At 34.3% G+C, this 22,636-nt stretch overlaps 1 protein-coding gene across 1 annotated transcript; it reads left to right on the top strand.

Annotated features, from left to right (window-relative positions):
• Window positions 1-1,058: 1,058 nt before the first annotated feature.
• Window positions 1,059-22,193, top strand: LOC142619830 (phospholipase SGR2-like). Its single transcript, XM_075793133.1, has 21 exons — window positions 1,059-1,558; window positions 4,119-4,219; window positions 4,427-4,615; window positions 6,278-6,433; window positions 6,855-6,926; window positions 7,016-7,168; window positions 7,559-7,609; window positions 9,286-9,456; window positions 10,577-10,726; window positions 12,690-12,755; window positions 12,853-13,410; window positions 13,492-13,564; window positions 13,643-13,764; window positions 13,991-14,063; window positions 14,718-14,820; window positions 15,627-15,720; window positions 15,804-15,866; window positions 18,533-18,581; window positions 19,014-19,117; window positions 19,856-19,902; window positions 21,295-22,193. Exons 1-21 carry the CDS (start codon window positions 1,381-1,383, stop codon window positions 21,533-21,535), a joined length of 2,814 nt encoding a protein of 937 aa, XP_075649248.1. The 5' UTR covers window positions 1,059-1,380; the 3' UTR covers window positions 21,536-22,193.
• Window positions 22,194-22,636: the final 443 nt, after the last annotated feature.

The raw sequence follows: 22,636 nt of genomic DNA, 5'->3' as shown, positions 1-22,636 counted from the left end.
CCTTGAATGGATAAATGGGATTGTTGCTAGTTATATACTTAGAAATTATTTTTGCAGATTTTTTAAAATTGTTTTTAATTACCAAACATATTTTGGGTTTTTTTTTAATAAAAAAAAAATGAAAGATGTATTTATTCATTCAATGTCTAGGTTTACAAGCCAAACAATGATCTTTTTATTCTCTTTAATAATATTAACAAGAATTAGATAACCCAGATCAACTCTATTATATTTAATGGCTCACTAACAAAATAAATGAACCTAAAATTTTCAAAAATTATGAAAATGTCGTCAAGAATTTAATCGAGTTTCAAAGGATATATCTTGTTGGAGTTTGGAGGTGCCACAAGTTTAAACTAAGAATTTTCATTTAGGAGATGAGGTTGAAGGATGGCCTCGGGAAACCCCAATATTTTCTAGCAAGTTTAATTTTTATTAGAAGGTGCAACTATAGAAGTTTTATATTCTTCATTACATAAAAACCAAAAAAAAAAAAAAAATTCTTCATTACATTTTTTTATAGAATAAGTTTGAGATTGTTATGAGTTACATGATCAAGTTATTCTTTACCATGACAACACCATGACTTTTTTTTAATCATTTTAAAAAAATTATGCTAATAATTATTAAATAAATTCTAATTAAAATTATATTATTTGAGTTAATTAGATATAATATTTTTTTAATTAAAAAAATTATCAATCTTGTACTTCATTCAACGTGACTCTTGGCTAAGAGATTTGTTTAACAAGAAAGAATATTATTTAAGAGATCCCTTGCCACAACGGCTTGTTTTCATTTTCATCCCACACATTGAGTAAGCTTAGAGGATTTCAATATTAAATAGTCAAATAAATAATAATAATAATAATAATATATAAAAGAGAGTAAAAACTAAAAAGAAAACACAGCAACCGCCATTTCGAAGTGGTTGTTGTTTATTTCCTACCTGACATTCAACACCGAGCTGTCATTCATTCTTCAATCTCAAAGCAATTCTTCCGTTCGTCTGGGTTCTGGGTTTTTTCTAAAAAAGACCTTTACTTTCAATCTTGGTTATCCAAATTCCCTTATATTCCTTACCCAAAATCATTGCTTTTTTCGAGTTTTACTTTCTTCCATTTGCAATTCTCTTCCATACCCTCTTTTTTCTTTGTGGGGTTCCTCTAATTCTCACAAAATTTAGTCCAAGATTGGATTTTGGCCATTTTGAACACCACCCATTTGATAAATTGCCTAAGAGAATGCATGTTCTTGGTTTAGAATGGATTTAATCGTTGTTTTTGTGGTAAACTCGGTTGGGAGTTCATAGGAGAAGGCCCTTTTGGATATTTTTGACAAATTTTGCGTTTCAACACCTAGAGAAGTTGCTTTGTAATCATGGCGAGTTCTGAGGCACACCCTGATTTGTTGAGGAACACCCCATCAAATATTAAGAGGTTGGAGGTTGAGATTGAACACAGTAAGGGCAGGCAGAAGTATCTTGCGCAGACTAGGAGTCCTTCTGATGGAGGTGATGTTCGGTGGTACTTTTACAAGGTCCCTTTGGCTGAGAATGGTGAGATTTTTCTTATTTTCAAATAATTTTGGAAGCATATGGTTTATCTGGTGCATGGTTTGAGCCCAAAATGCTTGATTTTGTTGTTAAGAGTAGAAAATGTAAAGAACTTAAAGTCAATGAGCTCTAGCTCAAATGGGCAAATGCACATCTCCCCTCTCCTTGTAAGAACATAGTGATAACAAACTTACCTGGCATATGAACTATAGCTCATATGTCATCACTAGTGGAGGATGGTCTATGAGCTATAGCAACTGGTATTTTCTTCTCCCATAATAACTGGTTGAAGGGTGAGGTTGTGGGTTCAAGACCTACTGAGTGCTTGTGTAACTTACCAATCATGAAAAGAAAAAAAAGGAAATGAACAAAGTGGAGGATGAGGTCGTGGGGATCCACTTAATGTGTTTAATTACCAATGGAAAAACATGTAAAGAAATTTAGGCTTAAGAATCTTACTAATAGTTCATTTCCTTCCTTATTTCATATACCTTTTATTTCTTGGAAACGTTTAACAATGCCAAAAATAACATCTAAAATTTGATGTTCATTCTAGTTCCTCAGTTGCTTGGTGAACTGAGAGATATGGGCTAGACTGTGTTATTTTTCCCTCCTTTTTTTTAACATAGTTTAGAAAGTAATGTGAGGTGGTTCTGTTTGCCATCTGATTTGGTGGTTCTTAGAGTGGAATTAATGTTGGTTGAAAAAAGGGATAAAGTTGAAGGAGAATGTTTGTGGAAAATTTTGAAGTTTGTGAAATGGCTTTGTTCGAGTCTTTATATGCTTTATTGCATAATTACAAAGTTGTAGCTTCTGCACCTTTTTAATAAGCAAAATTCTTTCCGCAGTTTATCTAAGTTGAAGGGTTTGTTTATTTAAAAAAGAAAAAAAGGAAAAGAGAAATGAAAAATTAAAGGCGACATGTTCAGAATATCTTGAGTATAAGGTAGATTCATGGCATGCTGTAGATTTTAATGGTTTAATCCTTGCATGACGTTGGAGTTTCGAGTTTCATGGCAGATGTAGGAGCTGATTGGCTTCAATTACTAGCAAGTTTAATCTTTGATGCTCAACGTAGCACTGAAATATCATTTTGTTGTATTTACCTATAAGAAGATGGTATGGATCCTCATTTTGGGGTCGGGTATGGATTCTCAACATATTAGTTAGGGTCAGCCATATGGATTCTTTGCCTCCATTCTACTATATCTGAAGTCATATTATATGTTACTCTTTTAATTGACATATCCTTTTTTATTACTTCTAGTAATGTGATTTTTAATCTTCCTCTACTTGTTTTCGTTCCCTCAACTTTGATAAACTCACTATTTCTTACTGGTGCATTAGTTGCTCTTCTTTACACATCGCTCCATGATGATTGCTTTTTATTATTAGGCCAAGAAATCAATTCACTTTTGGAGTAGGTCAGTAAGTGGGATTCAAACCCAAGTCCCTTATTCGAAGATTAGGGATTTTACCAATTGAGCTAAACATTAGATGCTATGAGCTAAAAATTCCTCATAGTATGCTTGTACATTACCTGAAAAATTCTCTATGCTTACCTGTGCAAGTAGGAGTGGCAATTCGTGTTCGCGTGTTGGGTTCGTGTCGTGTCAACTCATACATATTCGACTATATGGGTCAACACTAACCCGACATGTTTATTAAACGGGTCAAGATTCCTCAACCCTAACACAACTCATTTATTAAACGGGTCAGTCGTGTCGACCTATTTATCTGATTTTATCAAAATGAAGAAAAACATTTATGGAAAAACAAGCAAATAAATATTTTAAATATAAAATTTAGAACTAATGAGTAATTATATCACAAATAATCATTCAAAATTAAAGCATATCTCAATATCATAAATAATCAATCACAATACGTCAAAGAAAATAAACTACAACAACTAATAAGTTTATATACCTATAGTTTGAATGGTATATTGGTAAAATTTCATTTAATTAAACGGGTTAGACGGGTCAAACGGGTTCCATAAGTTGAACCCTAACCCAACCCGTTTATCAAACGGGTTCGTCGTGTCAACCCGAATATGACACGAACCCATTAAGCCTCAACCCATAATTTCGTGTCGTGTCGTGTCGGGTTCGCGGGTAGTGTCCAATCTTGCCACCCCTATGTGCAAGTGCCTTGCTTTTGTTTGATATGGCCTATACATATTAATCCAGGTTTGCTTGCTTGATGAGTGGGAGAATAGTGTGGTAGGAGTCCCTTTAACATAACTCATTCTGCTGTATGTCTGGAATAAAAAAGCATATATGTGTGTGTGTGTTGTTTAACACAAATTCACTAGTCATGCTTAGGAAAAAAAAAAGGAGAGAATAATCATGGTGCTTCTAAATTCATGAGATGATTGATATTTCTCCCTGTTATTCTCTGCTAATTTATGATCAAATAACTGCATTGCTTGCTTAATAGCCTTAACACTTCTTTATATATTTACTTTCATTTCGTTCCTTCTTTAATGTACTTCATGAGCATTAGCACATCAAGGTCAAGTATACATCTTGATGACATTTTGGTGCTCTTGTTTCTACAGAGCTAGCTGCCTCGGTCCCTCGCACTGAGATAGTGGGCAAGAGCGATTATTTTCGTTTTGGGATGAGGGATTCTCTTGCGATAGAAGCATCTTTCTTGCAGGTAATCTTTTTAGACTTTTTAGTTAGTTTAATAATAAGCTTTTCCCTTCATGTTCATCTTGGATTGCTGGATATCTTTCAGAAACTGCTTGATAGTATCTGTTGATAGTGATTGGTTTAAGCCGGAAGATTGTTATTTGTTGAGTTGGCAGCTAATCTAAATGATTTTCTCTATTAAATGAATCACTTCTTGAATATACATTTACAGCAAGAAGAAGACTTGCTCTCTAGTTGGTGGAAAGAATATGCAGAATGTAGTGAAGGTCCAAGAGGACAACCCAGCTCTAGTAAGGTGGATAAGCAACAAAGTGGATCTTCTTTGGAGGGTGCTCGAGCAGCCCAACTATATGAAGTTGAAGAGAGAGTTGGTGTCCCTGTAAAGGGAGGACTCTATGAGGTATCTTTAAAAAAAATTGTTTCTGCTTTAAGATATTCTATCTTTCTATATATATATATATTAATAGTTTTCAGTGAGCAATCTATCTTAATATTTTTCTTTTTCTGGTGACTTCTTTTTTGAAAATTCCATTTTGAATTGAGACAACTACTTAATTTGAAGCATATATTTGTTCTTTGATCAATGTAGATGAGAACTTAATAGAATGATTGAAAAAGAGGAAAAGATTGTCCGAGTCTTTAATTTCTTAGCACCTCTCTCAATGAAGTAAATTGAAGACCTACAGAAGGGATCCTATAGAAAATCGGAAAACACCAATTCAGGTCTAATGCTTTGTTAACATTTGAGAAACCATGTTGCTCTCGGGGAAAATGGCAAAAATGGAGGGGGAAAGGGAATGAAAATCATGCAGAAGATTGTTTTACCTTATGATATGTCAGTGTGCCTACCTTATGATATCAGTGTGCCTTTTTAGATGACAAAGCTTTGTTTACTTGACCTGTATCTTATTTGGTGATAGTTGTCACTTTTGAGCTCAATTGAACTTTTATCTATAATTCAAACCCTCATAAATCTCTGCAGAGGTGGAGACTCATAAATCTCACAAGTCATCACAAAAAAATTGTTTTGGGCTCATGCTTAGAGGAAGGTGGTTGACTGAAGTGACCAAGGCCATCTTTTGTAACACTGTTTTGAGTACAGAGTGACCTTTTTCATTCATAATTGAAATCAAATTTGGGTTTGTGTAATTATGTCATTAGCAATCATCAAAGAGGTATATAGTGGAGATCTATTAGATGCCAATGAGAAGAGAGGACTGATATATGGCGGAACCGCTGTTCCTTCCTTGAATCAGGACCAAGGATCTGAGGTTTTGTTTTGCTAAACTTATTTTTAGCTTATTCGTTTATTTGGCTAGGTAAAGCTTTTTAGGTATAATTGTAAATTTACGCAGCTCTCACATTCACCACTTTGAGGCCATGATGATATTATACGAGCATTTTGTTTGGAATAGGTTAGGAAGAAACCCTTGAACCTGTTGATTGGTTGCCTTGGGCCACCTTTATACATTTTACTAAATTAAGTACCTGCTCCCAACTGCAGTTTTGTTTTTTGGTGGGTTTGGGTGGGGTTAGGATGGGGGCAATAGGGTTCATCAGGTCACCATATTCTTCAGGTGTACGCAGTTACATATTTTTAAATGAGCTTTGTCTGGACCCATTCTTAGTGATGGGGAATTGTGGTGGATTCCACTGGTTATATTAGTTGTATTTTCTATTTTGGTCTGTCCAGTTCAAACTTTAAAATTGGTGTGATAGGCTTCCTTAATGCCAACTGTCTATGGCAAGGTTCACAACAGGATCCTCTCAAGAACCATTGGCTGTCCCTCAACTCTGAGTCTGAATTTGTTTCTTATATAATTTGTAGCATCCACCAGCCTCCCCCCGAACTCTGAATCTGATTTTGTTTCGTATATTATTTGTAGGTAATTATAGACAATTACCTTAAATTAATTTTACAATTTTGATGTATTTATTTTTAGTGTCTGAAAAATTTCTTCGAAATGATATTCTATGGTTTTATAGGCATTTTGAAGAACTTTGTTGTTATTGTTTAACTTAAATCACTGTTTGTAAAAGTGAAATTACAATATTTATGCAGGTAGATTTAGTGAAAAGACATTGTTTCCCTGTTTATTGGAATGGAGAAAATCGGCGTGTTTTAAGAGGTCATTGGTTTGCCCGTAAGGGGGGCCTTGATTGGCTTCCACTTCGTGAAGACGTAGCTGAACAACTGGAGATTGCATATCGTAGCCAGGTTTGCTACAATACTGGGTTTTGACATTTTGGATTATTATGTCTTTTGACTACGAGGATTTTATATGTATTCTATTCATTACTACTAGTTGTCTGTTATATTAAAGCATGTATATGTAATTGTACGACACTAGAGTAAGAAAATTTGAAGTTTACCTGGATGTTGAAGATTGTGATTTCTTCTTTAAGCCTAAAGAGTACATAATTTCAGGTCCATGGTATAACTTTCAGTTGTTGCAGTCTGCATATTCCTTTTTAAAGATTTTTAAGATTTTAAAATGTTGAAAGTTAATATAAGATCTTTGCACCCTTTGGTTAAGCGGAGATTCGAGCATTTGTTTGTTTGTTTGTTTGTTTGTTTTTTATTATTATTATTTTTTTAAGTTATAAACAGATGATAAAAATGAATTTCTTGTATCCAGGTTTGGCATCGTCGAACATTTCAACCATCGGGTCTTTTTGCAGCTCGAGTTGATTTGCAAGGCTCTACCCCAGTATGTGTATTGTTTTTGTAAAGCAAGAGCCTTATTTAACTCATTGTTAATATCTGGTGCATGAATACATCTTGGGGACGTTCTTGTAGTGGTTGCATGCACTTTTTACTGGAGAAGATGATACTTGGGAGGCTTGGCTCAATGTTGATGCTTCTGGTTTTTCTGGTGTAATGGGTTTTAGTGGAAGTGGAATTAAGATAAGGCGTGGCTATTCCCCATCTCACTCACCAAAACCTACCCAGGTTTCTAAATTTTCTCCTCTTTAGTTTTGTAGTAACTTTATAGCCTTCCTTTTTATTTCCTGTTATATGTTTGTACAACATATATGGCTTATGCCAATGGTCTTTGGACTCATTCCCCCTTGAAAATAAGGGTGGAGGGTTCCTGTATGGGGGTGTGAGTTGTGTTCATACTTTACATACAAACACAGACATCGACAAACCGCCCCGCGCCCCCCCCCCCCCCCCCCCCCAAAACACACACACACACACAAACAAAAGGAAAACCCCCCACATATGTTATGCTTGTATGCATGTATATGGGAACAGTTGTTTCCATTTATATAAGGGTTGCCTCCCCCTCCTTTATCTCCTTTAACAATCATTTGATCTTCCTCCTCTATTTCTCTTTAGGATGAATTACGTCAGCAAAAGGAGGAGGAAATGGATGATTACTGTTCACAGGTATGCACCATAGCATTCTTCTTGTTATGAGTTTGTTCGTTTTTTTTAATGCACTTTGCTTGTAATATTTGTATGTTTGTCCCTATATTTTTCCCCCCTCTTCTAATTTAGACATGTTGTCTTCATTAAAACTCTAAAGAATCTTGTAATGGTTTTGATATTACAAATATGAGGTGTGGGAGGATAAATATATGAGTGATATCTTTTAAGTAGTCTTAAGCATTTCCTCAGTTCAATGGACAACAGTTTTTTTATTTTTTATGCGTATGGACAACGAATTGGGTGTGGTGTTACCGTGGTAGCTAAGCAACTAGTGTTTTATTTCTAACTAAAGAAACTGTGCATGTTTATAGTTAATGTGATTAGATGTTGAACACAATTTTTAAACCTGTGGGCTGCATATCTAATAATTTGGGCCATCCAATGTAACATAAAGTTATGTGGCCAGAACCTTATAATCAACTTACATTTTGGCTATTAGATAGTTTCGTCTGTGTTTTTCCACAATTGTTGCATAAAATTATAATTTTAAGAGATATTTTGTAAAGAATATTATCTTGGGCTTAATTTGTTCTACAGCATATTTGGAGGGCTGTCTGTATTGTCTCTTTAATTTGAAGATAAGGTCTGTTTCAATTATTAAAAGCAACTTCAAATTAGAAAGCCAAATATTTGATTATGGCAGTACACCATGCTTGATGTTTTTTATTCGTAGATGGCCTGATCTTCCTTTGTAGGCTGTAATGGAGCTGATTGAACTTCTTGTTTATGCTAGGCTCGAGCTCCACTTGAACACTTCAACTTAAGCTCTAGCTAGGTTCAGTCACCATTTAGGGGCCCATGTCACCCAAGGGAATTTGGTTAAGCATTTTTTCTTCCAGTATTTATCTGTTTTTATAGAAAGTGTCACCCCCCTATTATCTGCTCTTGGTCAATGTCGGTCACATAAGTAGGGCGGGGATTAGGTTAAGCACAGAAGTTTTAAGAATCAGAGGATAGAACCTCGCTCAGGTACTTCATATTTTTTTGGGGGTATATGGGAAGGTAGTTTGAGAGCTCCCACAATTTTACATCTTTGCATCATTCTAACCTGATCAGGAAAGAGTAAGATTGAATTAGCCATTCCTTAGCAGGTTTAAGTGGACCTTGTGATCGCTTGAGCTATTGGGTTTCCTTGGGCTTTCAGTGTCACTTTCTAATCTGGGGCTTGCTTGTGACTATTTATGTCCTTCTTAAAGAGCAGGTTCATAAGCGAAGTTGTACTATGTTCGAGTTTGACCTGCTTTTATTGAGCTTGGGATTTGCATGTTTTTTATATGAAATGAGACCAGCTGAGCATCAGTTGTTTGCAAATGGCTTGACTCAGTTGCAGCCTTCAATAACTCTTCTGTGATAGACAAAAAGGGAAAAGATTACATTATTTATTTATATTTATTTTCTTTGTTTCAACTTTTCCTTTCTTCTTTTGGATCCATGGTATGGCAACCATGTCCAAAGACATGTTCCATGCAAATGTTACCAGCTTGTTTTGTTGAGAAAGGTGTGTTAAGGGACAAGTCCATATGCATAACTAGATTTCATGTATTGGACCCAGAAACTCATCTTCCTCTTTAGTATGCAACACAATAAACTACCATATCATTTAAATGATCTTTGTCTGACTGAAATTGTTCTAGGTACCTGTTCAACACTTAGTTTTTATGATTCATGGTATTGGTCAAAGGTTGGAGAAGTCTAATTTGGTTGATGATGTTACTAATTTTCGCCATGTCACATCAAGTCTTGCTGAACGGCACCTTACTTCACACCAACGTGGCACTCAGAGAGTCCTTTTCATCCCATGCCAGGTAAATGCTGCCAATTTATTTTGTGGATATTTTTTTGGTTACATGAATAAAGAATTCCTAGGCATTTAGTTTCCTGTGATATTGACAAGATCAACCTTTGTTTATTTGAGGAAAATAGGATATAGAAAATATGAATGTGTGGATGAGGTTGGACAAGCTATTTGTTATGGTGATAACTATCTTCCTCCTTTCCTTTTTTTTTTCAAATTCTTTTTATTGGTAATTTAAAACCCTATGGGTTTTGAATTCACAAACTCACCCTCCACCCATTCTTGTGGAGGAGGATGTGCAATTTGAGCCAAAGCTGTTCAATTTCTCTCTCTCTTTCTTTCTTTCTTTCTTTGGTGGGTAAATGTGAGATTATCATAATGTTTAGACTATATTGAATCAGTCACGTAATTTGAGATGAATGGGGAGTGAATGTGCTTATAATCTTCTCAAATTGATATGCCATTCAAAAGGTGGAAGCACTCTCCTTCAACTTAGAGCATTATAGCACATTTATCATCAAATTATAGGGGTTTCTTAAGCTGCAAATTCTATTATAGGTCACTTGTTACTGCTCTGTAGTATTCCACAATCTGTCTTGGGCATTGTGTTTTCATTGTAGAGATTTATGCCATTAACAGATTCACCATTAGTTGTCTACTTTCATAGAGATGGCTATGCAATTAGCAGAAAACATGGTCCCTAAATATTTAAGCTATTCCTGTAAGGAAAACAAATTGATTCATTGATTGTAGCAAACATTGATAACAATGGTCCTAGCAATCTATTGGTGTGAGCATGTTTATACCATTTTCTGAAATATAGAAGCAACGTAAGAAGTAGATTGAAGCTGAAAGTATTTTTGGGTTTGCTTTTAAAAAAATCTTTGGAGGACAGAATTTGCAATGTTTTAAAGCAAGAAAAATTCTTTAAATAAAGTTGTTAGCAGGATAGTACCCTATGTTAAGTGGTGCAAGTTTTAAGGAATTCAAATTGTTTTCAAAAAGGATAATGGTTCTTCTGTCTCCTTTTTTGAAAGATTTGAGTGCTTGGGTTGGGGTGTATATCTTGTTAATTGGAGTTTTTGGTGTTTGTATGTACTCTAACTAACTTGATGGTATTTGTATTCTAGTGGAGAAAGGGTTTGAAGCTTAGTGGTGAAGCTGCAGTTGACAAAATTACTTTAGATGGAGTTCGAGGTTTGCGTGTCACGTTGAGTGCAACTGTTCATGATGTCTTATACTACATGAGCCCCATTTATTGTCAGGATATAATTGACTCGGTATGGCTCTTGTGTACTCTTGTAGTCATTTATGTTTCTATTTTTTAGTTCTTTATGTATAATTAGGTTGAATCTATTTAATTTCTGTAAAATCATCACTTATTGGAAAAGGATTTTTTCAACTCCACACTTCTAACTATCCATCCATTTTATAATATTCTGTTGGAGATATCATGTTCACTATTGGCAATTCTTAAGCATCTTCATAATACATATTTTATTAGGGACACTTTATTTCTATTAATCTGTCTATATCATAGGAATTTTTCTCCTTCCAGTGGGGGGTAAATAGGAATTCATGTACTGAGTTAAGTTGTTGGAGGCTTAATTCTTTTGTACATTAATATTCTAAAACGGTACAAGTAAGGTTAATTCATAAGTATATTAATACATAGGTACATTAACTCAGTTCTTTGCTTCCTTTTAATTGTTGGGGGGATTTCATTATATGGAAATAATGAAACTCTAATGTTGCTACATAAGCTTTTGAAAGCCTACAATTTTTTCATTGTCATTATTCTAATATATATATTTTTTTTGAATTTAAATTCTACAAACCTTCTTTATTTACATCCTCCGTTAAAATCTTGCCACATCATATTTTTTTTAAATAGTATAATATAGTTCTATATAGAAACACCATACTAATAAATGCCTATTAATAGTTACCATAAATATCAAATTTCATAGTTAGTGGAGAGAGAGAGAGAGAGAGAGAGAGAGAGAGTTATATTTTGTTTTATTTTTCTTTGCATTACATGGGTTATTGACTAGTTCTTTTATTAAAAGTAGTATACATGATCATACATCAAGAACTAAAATACCATGATAAACAACTGTTGGGGTTTCCTTAAAAAAAAAAAAAACTCTACTGTTTGGGCAATTATTCTTATTTAAGTAGTGGGAGAGGAGGAAATTTCATTCCATAAAAATAATGAAACATTACCTGATAAAAAAAATAAAATAAAAAATCGAAACTTTATATTCCTTTATTAGACTATTAAGGAAGGTTGGTCTACATTATCATACAGCAAGTTCTACAATACCCTGATAAACAAATGTTGGGGCTTCCTTAAAATAGCTACACCACCAAAGCTTTAGTCCCAAAAAAACTGTTTGGGAAATTATTCTCTATTTAAGAAGTGGGACAGTGATCAGATTAAGATCCAATCAATTTAAGAGTATTCATGATATTCTAACATCCAAGTGTCAAATGGGTATCAATTGCACCATATGACTGTAGGTAAACAAGATTAGAAAGAACTGGCTGGTGCAGCATAAAGCTGATGCAATACCAGTCATGACGAGGCAGATTTACAGTAAAGAACCAGATTATAGCAAAAGGTAGGGAGAGGTATAAGAGTTTGGGTCTCCAGGATCTAGAGGCACAAGAGATTTTTTAAGTCTTAAATTTCAGATATCATATGAAAAAAGAAAAAAAAAAACTGTGTTCATAAGGCGCTTAGAAGACAAATAAACAGGTTTTTTTTTTTTTTTTTTTTTTTTTTTTTTCGATAAACAGATTCATATCAGCCTTGTAGGATTTTTTTGGGTAAGGTGTACACTGAAGATGTGTTCTGGGTTTGCTCTCATAAGAATTTGGTTATGATCAATGAGAGGATCATTAGAGGATTTTATGCATACATATGTATACATATGCAACAGTTGCAAGGGATTTGCTGATCATAGTTATTGATTAAGGAATTCTTCATGCATTACCTTTTGTTGGAGATATCTTGAGCATATAAGATTACATTGATTTGTATTCTTATTTTGAAATGACATTAATAGATATATTTGTATTAAATATTTTATAACTATTTATTTTCTTCCTCAGCAACTTCAGCTGTTGCTTTGAAAAAGTAAAATTTTTTAATTAGTAGTGACCAACTCAAGCTATTAAGGACATTGGAGGTAACAGCATGATTAGTGCTTGAATTGATAAAAATACTTCCTCCTCCAGGTATCCATCCAATTAAATCGGTTATACTTGAAGTTTCTGAAGAGGAATCCAGGCTATGATGGAAAGGTTTGCAGCGGAATGCATCCCTGGTTTTTCTAATTTTTTAAAATGAAATATAAGTTATGTGCATAGAATGATATGAGTCATGCTAACATTTATATAGGTTTCAATATATGGGCATTCGTTGGGAAGTGTCCTTTCCTATGATATTCTCTGTCATCAGGAGAATTTATCCTCCCCATTTCCAATGGAATGGATGTACAAAGAACATGCTAGAAATGAAGAATCATCTCCTGATGTGAACAACCAGTCTTCTCTGTGTGACTCTTTGACAAAGCTGGAGGATAAAGATTTCACGGTTGTTAATGAAACTAAGGACAGGGTGGATCACTTTGAGGACAAGATTACTTCACAAACAGATTTAGATGCTGAAAATGAGGAAGGAGATACTGAAGATTCCTCAATAATCGTGGGTCCTATCACTTCAGATTTAGACGAACTTACTGCAAAGGCTATGGACTCCAAGCAACCAGGTGGTGAGAAAGATGTTGATGAATTACTTTGTGATTCTAGTGACATACTTTCTCAGAAGAGGGATGCCTTGAGTGAAACTACGAACATGGATTCTGGCATCCAGATTGAGGGTTTGGAGAAAATGACTGAGGACATGTGTGAAGATGAAGGCAATAAAAACAAAGCAATCAAATTGCTGAAGAAAGAGGTGTGACTATAAAAAATGATCATTTTTCTTCATGGGTTTCTATGGAACCTTTTGTATAACATGTAATATTTGCTGCTTCAGATTGATTCGTTAAAGACCAAAATAGTGGAATTGGAAAAGCAATGTGGCGGTGGAGATACAAGGTTGCATCAAGGTGACCTCCAATCTTCACATAAAATTTTCCCCCCTTTTTTTTTGTTTATGTCTGAGTTTTGATGTGTAAAATATACAGGAACTAAGGAGGATCTTACAACTATTCAAGAGCAACACATAGATGAGAAGCTGCCATCTGGGCAAGATGATGCACCAATGAATTACACCCCATATATTAAGTACACGAAGCTTGAATTTAAGGTAAAGAAGCGAGATTTCTGGATCCTTTATTGTGCAATTTCTTTGTTCCTTTTTGCATAATGGAGTACCTTGTTCTTTACTTTATCTAGTGCTTGTGGATTTTCAAAAGTAAATGCTTGCATCTCTGAAGAAGAATGAAATTGGTTCTATGTTTAGTTGCAAATCAGATCTGCTCATATTTTGGAATGGTTATATTTTCTCATATGACTAAAATCTTTTACATCAGGTTGACACATTCTTTGCAGTTGGATCGCCTCTTGGAGTATTCCTCGCCCTTCGAAATATTCGCATTGGCATTGGTAAGAGTTAATATGCATATGGATTTAAGACCCTGTATGTGTATGGGTGCATGAATATCCTTTTTACTAAGAATGTTGATATCTCTCTGAAATCTTCCAAAGTTCTTAAATGGTTATAATTATCTTATGATTAATTAGTCTAGATATTTAGTTTGTACTGATAGTATAACTTTCTTTTCTAGTATGAGCTAAAGTGTTTAACATCATGTGTTTATACTTCCATGTAAAATTTCTGCTTTTTTAGAGACTAAAATGTAACTGAACTTGATGCTCAAAGTTTCTAATCAATGTTCATTCAAATACTTATTTGTGGACAAGAGCTTCCGTATTTCTTAATTTTGAGTTGGGCTCTGACTATTTTTTTACTTTATTTAAATATAATCTACCTGATAAATATGCAGAGGTCTGTGCGGAAAGTTAGTTATCTATAAATGAGTTTGTGGTTTGTGTTCTCCTAGTAATGGGCATAGGTTTGTTCAGGATTTGGTGAATTTTGGTAGGTGTCAGTCTTTTCTCTTGGGGTTCCTAATTTGCTTTGTAGCTTTAGGCTGTGTCTTTTTCTTTAGTTTTGAATTTCTGTCACTCTTTTATAAAATTTAGTAGTTTCAGATACGTGTTCCAGATTTAATGACTTGCTGTTTGTCTTCATCCCAGGAAAAGGAAAGGAATATTGGGAAGAAGAAAATATAAGTGAAGAGATGCCAGCCTGTCGGCAAATGTTTAACATTTTTCACCCGTTTGATCCTGTGGCATACAGGTCAGTCATAATTCCTCTATTACATTGATGTTTATCGTTTTTGTTTTGTTTTCATTTGCTTAGTAGACATTGTATTTTGTTAGAATTGGGTGTATGAAGGGCCGGATGTGGTTTCAACCAGCTAGTTTTTCTTTCCTCTTCTTGATTTTGTTGGTGGATTGATTTCTGTGTGCTAGTTTCTGGTTCCATTTTTATTGATTTATTCATCATTATTTGATTCCTCTTGCATACTTAGATGTGTACTTGGGTTGCAACTTGCAACCTTCCAATGAACTTATTTGGTAAGTACTTTTAATTAGATCTGCGTAAAAGATGTAGTGTTGATGGCTAGAGAGGAGAGAATATAAAAAGATTGTGTGAGCTTAACTCTAGAGTGGCTGCTTTCTCTTTTATATATCATTTATGAAGTAAAATTACAAGTTTTCTCGTATTGAATATTAACAAAAGAAAAGAGAAAATGGTGCATGTAAGGCATTGCATTGCTTACTTTTAAGGGAAAATGATGTAAGCAAGACATATATATATAAGTGTGCTATTTAATAAATTTTAACTCGACTGCTGGAAATGGAGAAGGGCCCTCTTTCCTCCTCTACTCTCTTGCTCTTTCTACAAACTGATACAAACGCACGCACACCTACCCCTTTTTTACTTTGCATAAACATACACATCAAACCATGGTGGTATAAATCAGCTATAAGTTTTGTTATAATTGTTACCATTTTTCCCTTTTATATTATTTATTTGAATTTGGTAATCTATGGCAACATTACAACACATTAAAGAATATTTTTTGAAATTTCTTACAGAATAGAACCACTTGTCTGCAAAGAATACACCAATAAACGGCCTGTTCTTATACCTTACCACAAGGGTGGAAGGCGGTTGCATATTGGATTCCAGGTACGGCTCTTTAACAACACATAAATGTGGATTAAAGTCTCGTTCTCTCCCTGTTTTTAATATGCTCATGGTCTGTGGTGTAGGAATTTACTGAAGATTTGGCAACTCGTTCTCATGCAATCATGGATCATCTACACTCCATAAGGGTGGGCTCTATTAACCGTTCCAAATTTAATATATCTCTCTAATTTCTTACATGCAAGAGTTTTATTTTTCAGATATAGAACTTAAAGAACGAGTCTAATATGCAAGTCCTGTGTCATAATTGGCATGTGATTCCATTCTTCTTTGAGAGTTCTCGATGCAGAATGGATTTTCATGAATAATAAATAAAAGGGAAAAAAAATCCTAGAACTTCACCATCTAAGGGTGCTTAGAATCACCACCAACTTGTAGAGAAAACTCTTAACTCAAATTTATTTATTTACTTATTCAAATTGAACTGTCTCAAACTATTCTTAGAATCTCTTTTTAATAGGCTTCAAGGCTTACATCACGTTACAATTACATCCCATGAAATCCTCAACAAAATTAAAGCCAAATTTAGGGTATGTTTAGATACCGCTTATTTTGCTGATACTAAAAACTTATTGCTGAAAGTATTGTAGATAAAGATAAAAGTTAGTTGAAATAGTACAGTGGAGCCTATGAATAGTATCAAAAAGTGCAGTGGAGCCCATGAATAGTAGCAAAAATAAGCTGAATAGTAAAATAATTTTAATTTTTAATCGGTTCCCAAATGCACACTTAAAATTCAAAATTCAAAAATGAAAACTTATTTTGCTGATACTGAAAACTTATTGCTGAAAGTATTGTAGATAAAGGTAAAAGTTAGTTGAAATAGTACAGTGGGGCCTATGAATAGTACCAAAAAGTGCAATAGAGTTCATGAATAGTAGCAAAAATAAGCTGAATAGTAAAATAATTTTAATTTTTAATTGGTTCCCAAACGCACACTTAAAATTCAAAATTCAAAAATGAAATCTTGTATCTTAAATAAGAAAAATATATGTAATAAATAAATGTTAGAATTATGGTTAAATGATTAAATTAACTATTTTCTAACATCTTAAGCTTTTGGAGAATTAGTAATTCAACATGGTATTAGAGAAGGAGGTCCTAAGTTTGATCGTTGTCTCCGCTCTACCTCTTATTTAAAATTTTAAAATCTCGTATGTTGGGTCCCATTTATCAAGGGGGATTCTAAGCCCACATGTGAAGGGGAGTATTAGAATTATGATTAAATTCATCATTTCCTAATAGCTTAAGCTTTTAGGAGAATCAGTAACTTGACAATAAACTTTGAATAAATTTGATTGTGCTCTCTACATCACTTCTTTTTAACAGGGTCACTAGATCTTTACACACATTCTTTAACTTCTTTTCTAAGCTTTATGTCAGCCACAAGTTTTAATTTCAAATGCGTAGTAGCATTACATTCTGAAGAGCTGTAAGATAATATAACTTCCTTGATTACAAATTAATAGTGGAAGATAAAGAATATTGTAGTAGATATGTGGCTATGGCTTGGAGATGCTCCCTTCTGCTTCAAAATTTTTTGTTGTTGTCTGAAACTTTGGTTTTATTTCTCTTGGTGATTGATCAGCACCTGCCTTTTGACCAAGTTTTCTATCCTTTGTGCCTGCTTTGAGCAAGCAGATTTTAGGTGATCATATGGTTTCGCTTTAGACATATTACTAGGTTAATTACAGTTTAGGGTGCATTAAGGAAATAGGTTAAACGGTTCTTGTACATGAAGTTGGCAGAGAGGAGTCAGAAAAGGGCTCATAAAGGAGCTGACAACATTTTGAGTGGGGCTTCAAAAAGAATCTAGATATGGAAAGCTTTGGGTGGGGGAAGGTTGCTTTGGTTTAACCTTCCCTTTGCATTTTTCTTTTTCCTTTTAATATCAATAACTGGGATTATAATTCCCAACTTATTAGTGGGGAATCAAATGTCTCTTTGAAGGTACGTGAGATTGAAAATGAAATAGAGTATTCTTTAGTAATTTTAAAGGGGCATGTGCCTGGGGCCGGGGTTTCATTTCTTTGAAATTGTGGCTATGGTATTTGGTGAAATTTAAAGGTGGATTTGCCAATGAGCTGTGGCTCAATTGGCACTTCCTTGCCCCTTAGAATGGGGTGGACAGATTTTGAAATCCACTAGACGCACGTATAACTTGCCGCCTATAAAAATAAAGTTGGAGTTTGAGCTCTTGAATCTGTTGGTTTCAAGTACAATGGCACTTGTACACCACTTGTTATAAATTTAAATCTGGAAGAAATGCCTTAATCTGGGAATACAACTCTTATATACTTATGTATGTGACTTTTAAATGGTTTATTTTTGCTAAATAGTTACAAGTAAACATTCGTCCTCTTCTAATCCTAGAAGTTGAAATATTTTCCAAATTAATCTTAGGATTGTCACATATACTAAAGCTTCTACTTGATTGGTGGGTTCGATTTTGGCTTGACCCATAATTTAGCATGGCCATTGTCAGGTTCCCATTTCTCTCAACTTTGAATGAAGTAGTGTGTATGTGCATCCAAATTGACTACACTGGTTGGGCTGGTTTCCAGTTTGGGAGGATAGAATGCTTGCACAATAAGTAATCATGTAAACATAAATAATCACGTATCGTTTCTGTTTATGATTAACTGTTCTCGTATTCATTTATAGTACTAAGTGACGTTGAGCTTCAGTAGGGCCCCTCAATCGCTCTGTTACATTTTACCATATTATATGTCTGTGGTGTTTGATTTTTACTCATGCAAGATGTTAAGTTCTAAGCTGTATGCTGTTTAAACAGGTCAAAGTACTCACAGTTTGCCAATCCAGAAGCAGGGATAGCCTAGAAGGTAACATAATCTTTCACCCTTCTGTTTTGCATTACTTTTCCTGTTTCCCCCCTTTCATTGTTACTTCATATTCTCCTCCTGTTCATAAATGTAAGGAGGATTGGGGGAATATATCTTAACAGAGTGGTCCTCTTCCAAGTATCTACATCAACCCCCACCCCCCTTTCCCCAGGCCCCTGCTTTTTTTACAAATAAGAAACAAGAAAAACAGAGAAAAATAAATCAAACTGTTGCCCCACGACCAAAAAATAATTTTGATACTATAATCCAGCTCCACTGAGTGGTGGCTCAAACTAATCCGTATTTATTATGGAAATCCATTTTTTGCTATTTAAGCCTATCTACGGTTGTGTGGAGAAGTATTTTAATCAATCTTATATTCTTTGATCTATATTATTAATACGTGTAAAAATTATAATGTTTATATTGCAGAAGAGGGAGAGGATTCCCAAGAAAAAGAGGGGAGATCATATGGTTCTCTTATGATTCGGAGATTAACTGGAAGTGAAGAAGGACGGATTGATTACATGCTTCAAGTGCGTTGTTTTACCAATTTGATGCTAAATCTTACAACCATGTACATGGTCATGCACATGCACATACTGATACTGCACATATATTTCTAATGATAACTGGGATTAGCATCTTGCATTTGTTACTTGTTAGAAGTCATTAAAAATGGATAAGGTAGTACCAGTTCAACATACAAGGACCTAATCTGATCATCGGAGCAGCTTTCTTGCTAGATTCTTTGTATGTATCCCCACCTTGTTGCATGCTAATCTTAAAGCAAGGATATGGACATGGTGCTGTGTACCCAGCTCATGTAGGTCTTAGACATGGCAGCATTAAGATAAATGCCATGATGTGAATGTTAAGAGGGTTCAGATGGATGACTCACAACATAAGGAAAATCAATGAGGAGTTGAGATATTGATGCAAAGATTGGCATTGCATCAATCAAGGATAAGATGCGGGAGTCACCTCAGATGGTTCATTATGTGTAATGAAGATCTACAGATGCACTAGTTTAAAAAAGTTGATACAAGTGGAAGGAATGTTAAGAGTAAGCCGGTAAGGGGATTAAAAAAATACGTGGGTAGTTGTAAGAAGATTTCCAAAGAGTTAGAAAAGAACATGACTTTTGAAGTGTTGAAGTGGAAAAAGACTCATGTAACTGATATCAATGTTGTGATTAAGATTAAGTTGAACTTGAGTTGTATTTGCATGTTGAAATATGTTTTTCCAATAATAGTTTGATGTTGTTCATGCAGGATAAAACATTTGAGCATCCATACTTACAAGCCCTTGGAGCACATACGTAAGTACCCGCTTTCTACTTTATAAAAAAAGTCATTTTATACACAATTTTGGTTCTGTCAAGTATTTTTTGTTATTGGGCAAGTACTCACTCTCTACATTGTGTGCAACTATTATCATCTGCCTTCCATCATTAACTTCTCGTTTGAACATTTGGCACAAAATGTTCATGCAATTAGCATGTAATGATTAATGTATCTGATCCCACCAAACCATGTTTAAGCAACAACTATCACTATGATTCTTCTTATGTGTTTACATTTATTGGCCTTTTTTGCGTTTTTTCAAGCTATCCTATTTGGTTTTTGTCTTATAATCTGTTTATGCTAACCATAAGGTTTTCACAATGTCAATGATTACTATAAACTTGCAGTTGCTAAAAAGTTTTTCTTTTTTCGTTTCTCTTTCTTATTCTTACACCACAAAAGGGTTAAAATATTTTAACAAAATGTCGGATTGAGTTTAGGATATTTATGTTCTCAGAATTTTTTTTTTTTTTTCATCTGTTCGTAATCATTTGATAAATTACACTAATCTTTTTCATCTGTTTGTAATTGTTACATTACTGATTGTCCTAAAAGCTTAAGCTATTAAGATATGGTAGATTTAATCATTTAACCATATACTTTTAACACTCTCCCTCGCTTGTGAGCCGAAACTACCTTTTAATAGGTGAGACCCAACACATGAGAATTTAAATCGGAGGTGGAATGGAGGAGACAGAGATCAAACTCAGGACGTCCCGCTCTGATACCATGTTAAATTACCGATTGTCCCAAAAGATTAAGCTATTAGGATATGGTAAATTTAATCATTTAACCATATACTTCTAATAGTAATCTTGTTTTATGACTAAAGAAACTGAATTAATAACAGAACTATAAAGAACAGACGCAGCACCGGCTTGAATTAATAACATGAGTACAACAGCAAAATCCGTAGGCAACAAAAATTGTCGCAAATCCATAATTTTAGTCAGAAAGAGATTAAGTTGCAGAATTGGAGAAAAAGATTAGGGAAAATTACATTTTACACCATATATTTTTGGGGTTCTTTCAAATCAAACCCAATAATTATGGTTTCAAAATAAATCCTATAATTTCAAAAGTTTTAATTTAAATCGTGAAGTTTAAGATTGTTACAAATTAAACCTTATAGTTTTGTTAGTTTCAAATTGAATTTTGGACTTTTAAAATCATATCACTTTAAACTCTGGGCCTCTTGAGTTTGATTTGGGGGTTTGATTGTGGGGTTTAAAAATTTAATAGTTCTCTTCTCTTTTATCCCCATTCTTTGTAGTGGGGAATATAATAACAGACAAGTAACTTGAGCCTGCTTGTTGTGTTGCTTTTGTGCCTTGATTTTCTTTTAATATGTGAATCTTGGCATACAGAAACTATTGGAGGGATCATGATACCGCTCTTTTCATATTAAAACACTTGTATCGAGATATACCTGAAGACCCCAACTCACCTGCGGAATCTAGTGGGGGCAACTCAAAAGAAGAAAGTAGTTCCACAGGCTGGTCTGATCAAAGAGAGACTGTTGATGAAGAACTTCCATTAACATTCTCTGACACAGTTATGGTTAGAAATTTTTCAAGAAAAGCCAAGAAGATTTGGAGGAAGCACTGATGATAGCAGCAATATTCAAATTCTTGCTGCACGCCTTTAGATGCATCATGCAAGTGCAATTGATGACAATGGAAGCAATTTTTGTTATTATCATATCACTGCATTCTGGGCCAAATTATCTCATACTTTTAACATTGCAGAAAGTCCTGAAATTTATGATTGTGTCATGCTGCAATGGGAATGATAGTCAAAGTTACAAGGAAAAGGATATGCCATTGTCCACACCAGGGCTCACCCTAGAAATGTTGATTGAGAATGAGGGGAGTGGGTTAGTTGTGCTATGTAGCAAAGTAGCAGCTGGTTAAATGGAAGTATACTTGAAACTAATCCCTATGGGATTTAGGTGAAATCAAATGGACATATACAAATAGTGTATAGTGTTGTTCAAAAAAACATTTAGACAGTGACACACAATAGAATGATATAGAAAGGTGTTAATGGAACTCTCTCTCTCTCTCTCTCTCTCTCTCTCTCTCTCTCTCTCTGTGGGTGATGAGAATTGCAAAAGATGGTGTAAATTTGTAGCCTTATTGTATAAAATTACTCCTTTTGTGGTGGTTTTTTGAGCTATCAAATGGAAAACTGTTGTGGTGTGTAATTTTAAAAATCAATTCACTATATTGAAATACTATTTAATCATATTGATATTTTGCTACAAGCCAACGGATTGATAAATAAGGTTGAGCAAATTGTTGCTTAAGATGAGTGGCAGCTAGTAGTGGTATAAATCCTGGCTACGAACCCACCATGGCCAATTTGTGCATTACAAAATCATTGCAAAGAGATCTAGTCATGGGAATAACATCCATGGTTCAAATGAAAAAAAAAAGGTTTATTATCATTCCAAAAATGTACTATTATAATGTTGTCAAACCCTCCAACATGGGCGTCCTACTGACAAACTGAAAATCTTTTTGCTAAACCTCCCTACTCTAGCTAACAACAATAGTTAATACCTACACTTAGAGTGTGTTTGGATACCGTTTATTTTGCTAAAAACTGAAAATACTGTAGCAAAATAATTTTTAATTGTAAATAGTGCAGTAGGACCTATTTTTAATAAAAGTTTTGTTGAAAAAAGAGGTTTGTGAGTCCCGTGAA

The sequence above is a fragment of the Castanea sativa genome, chromosome 12 (genome assembly GCF_040712315.1).
Source record: "Castanea sativa cultivar Marrone di Chiusa Pesio chromosome 12, ASM4071231v1".
Taxonomy (NCBI): Eukaryota; Viridiplantae; Streptophyta; class Magnoliopsida; order Fagales; family Fagaceae; genus Castanea; species Castanea sativa.
Note: the sequence above shows the minus strand (reverse complement) of the source record. Positions and strands in the feature narration are given on the sequence as shown.

Coding starts and splice junctions, on each gene's coding strand:
- LOC142619830 (XM_075793133.1), top strand. CDS start 1,381: ATGGCGAGTTCTGAGGCACACCCTGATTTGTTGAGGAACACCCCATCA. Junction 4,220..4,426: donor TAGAAGCATCTTTCTTGCAG/GTAATCTTTTTA, acceptor ATACATTTACAG/CAAGAAGAAGACTTGCTCTC. Junction 7,610..9,285: donor TGGATGATTACTGTTCACAG/GTATGCACCATA, acceptor AAATTGTTCTAG/GTACCTGTTCAACACTTAGT.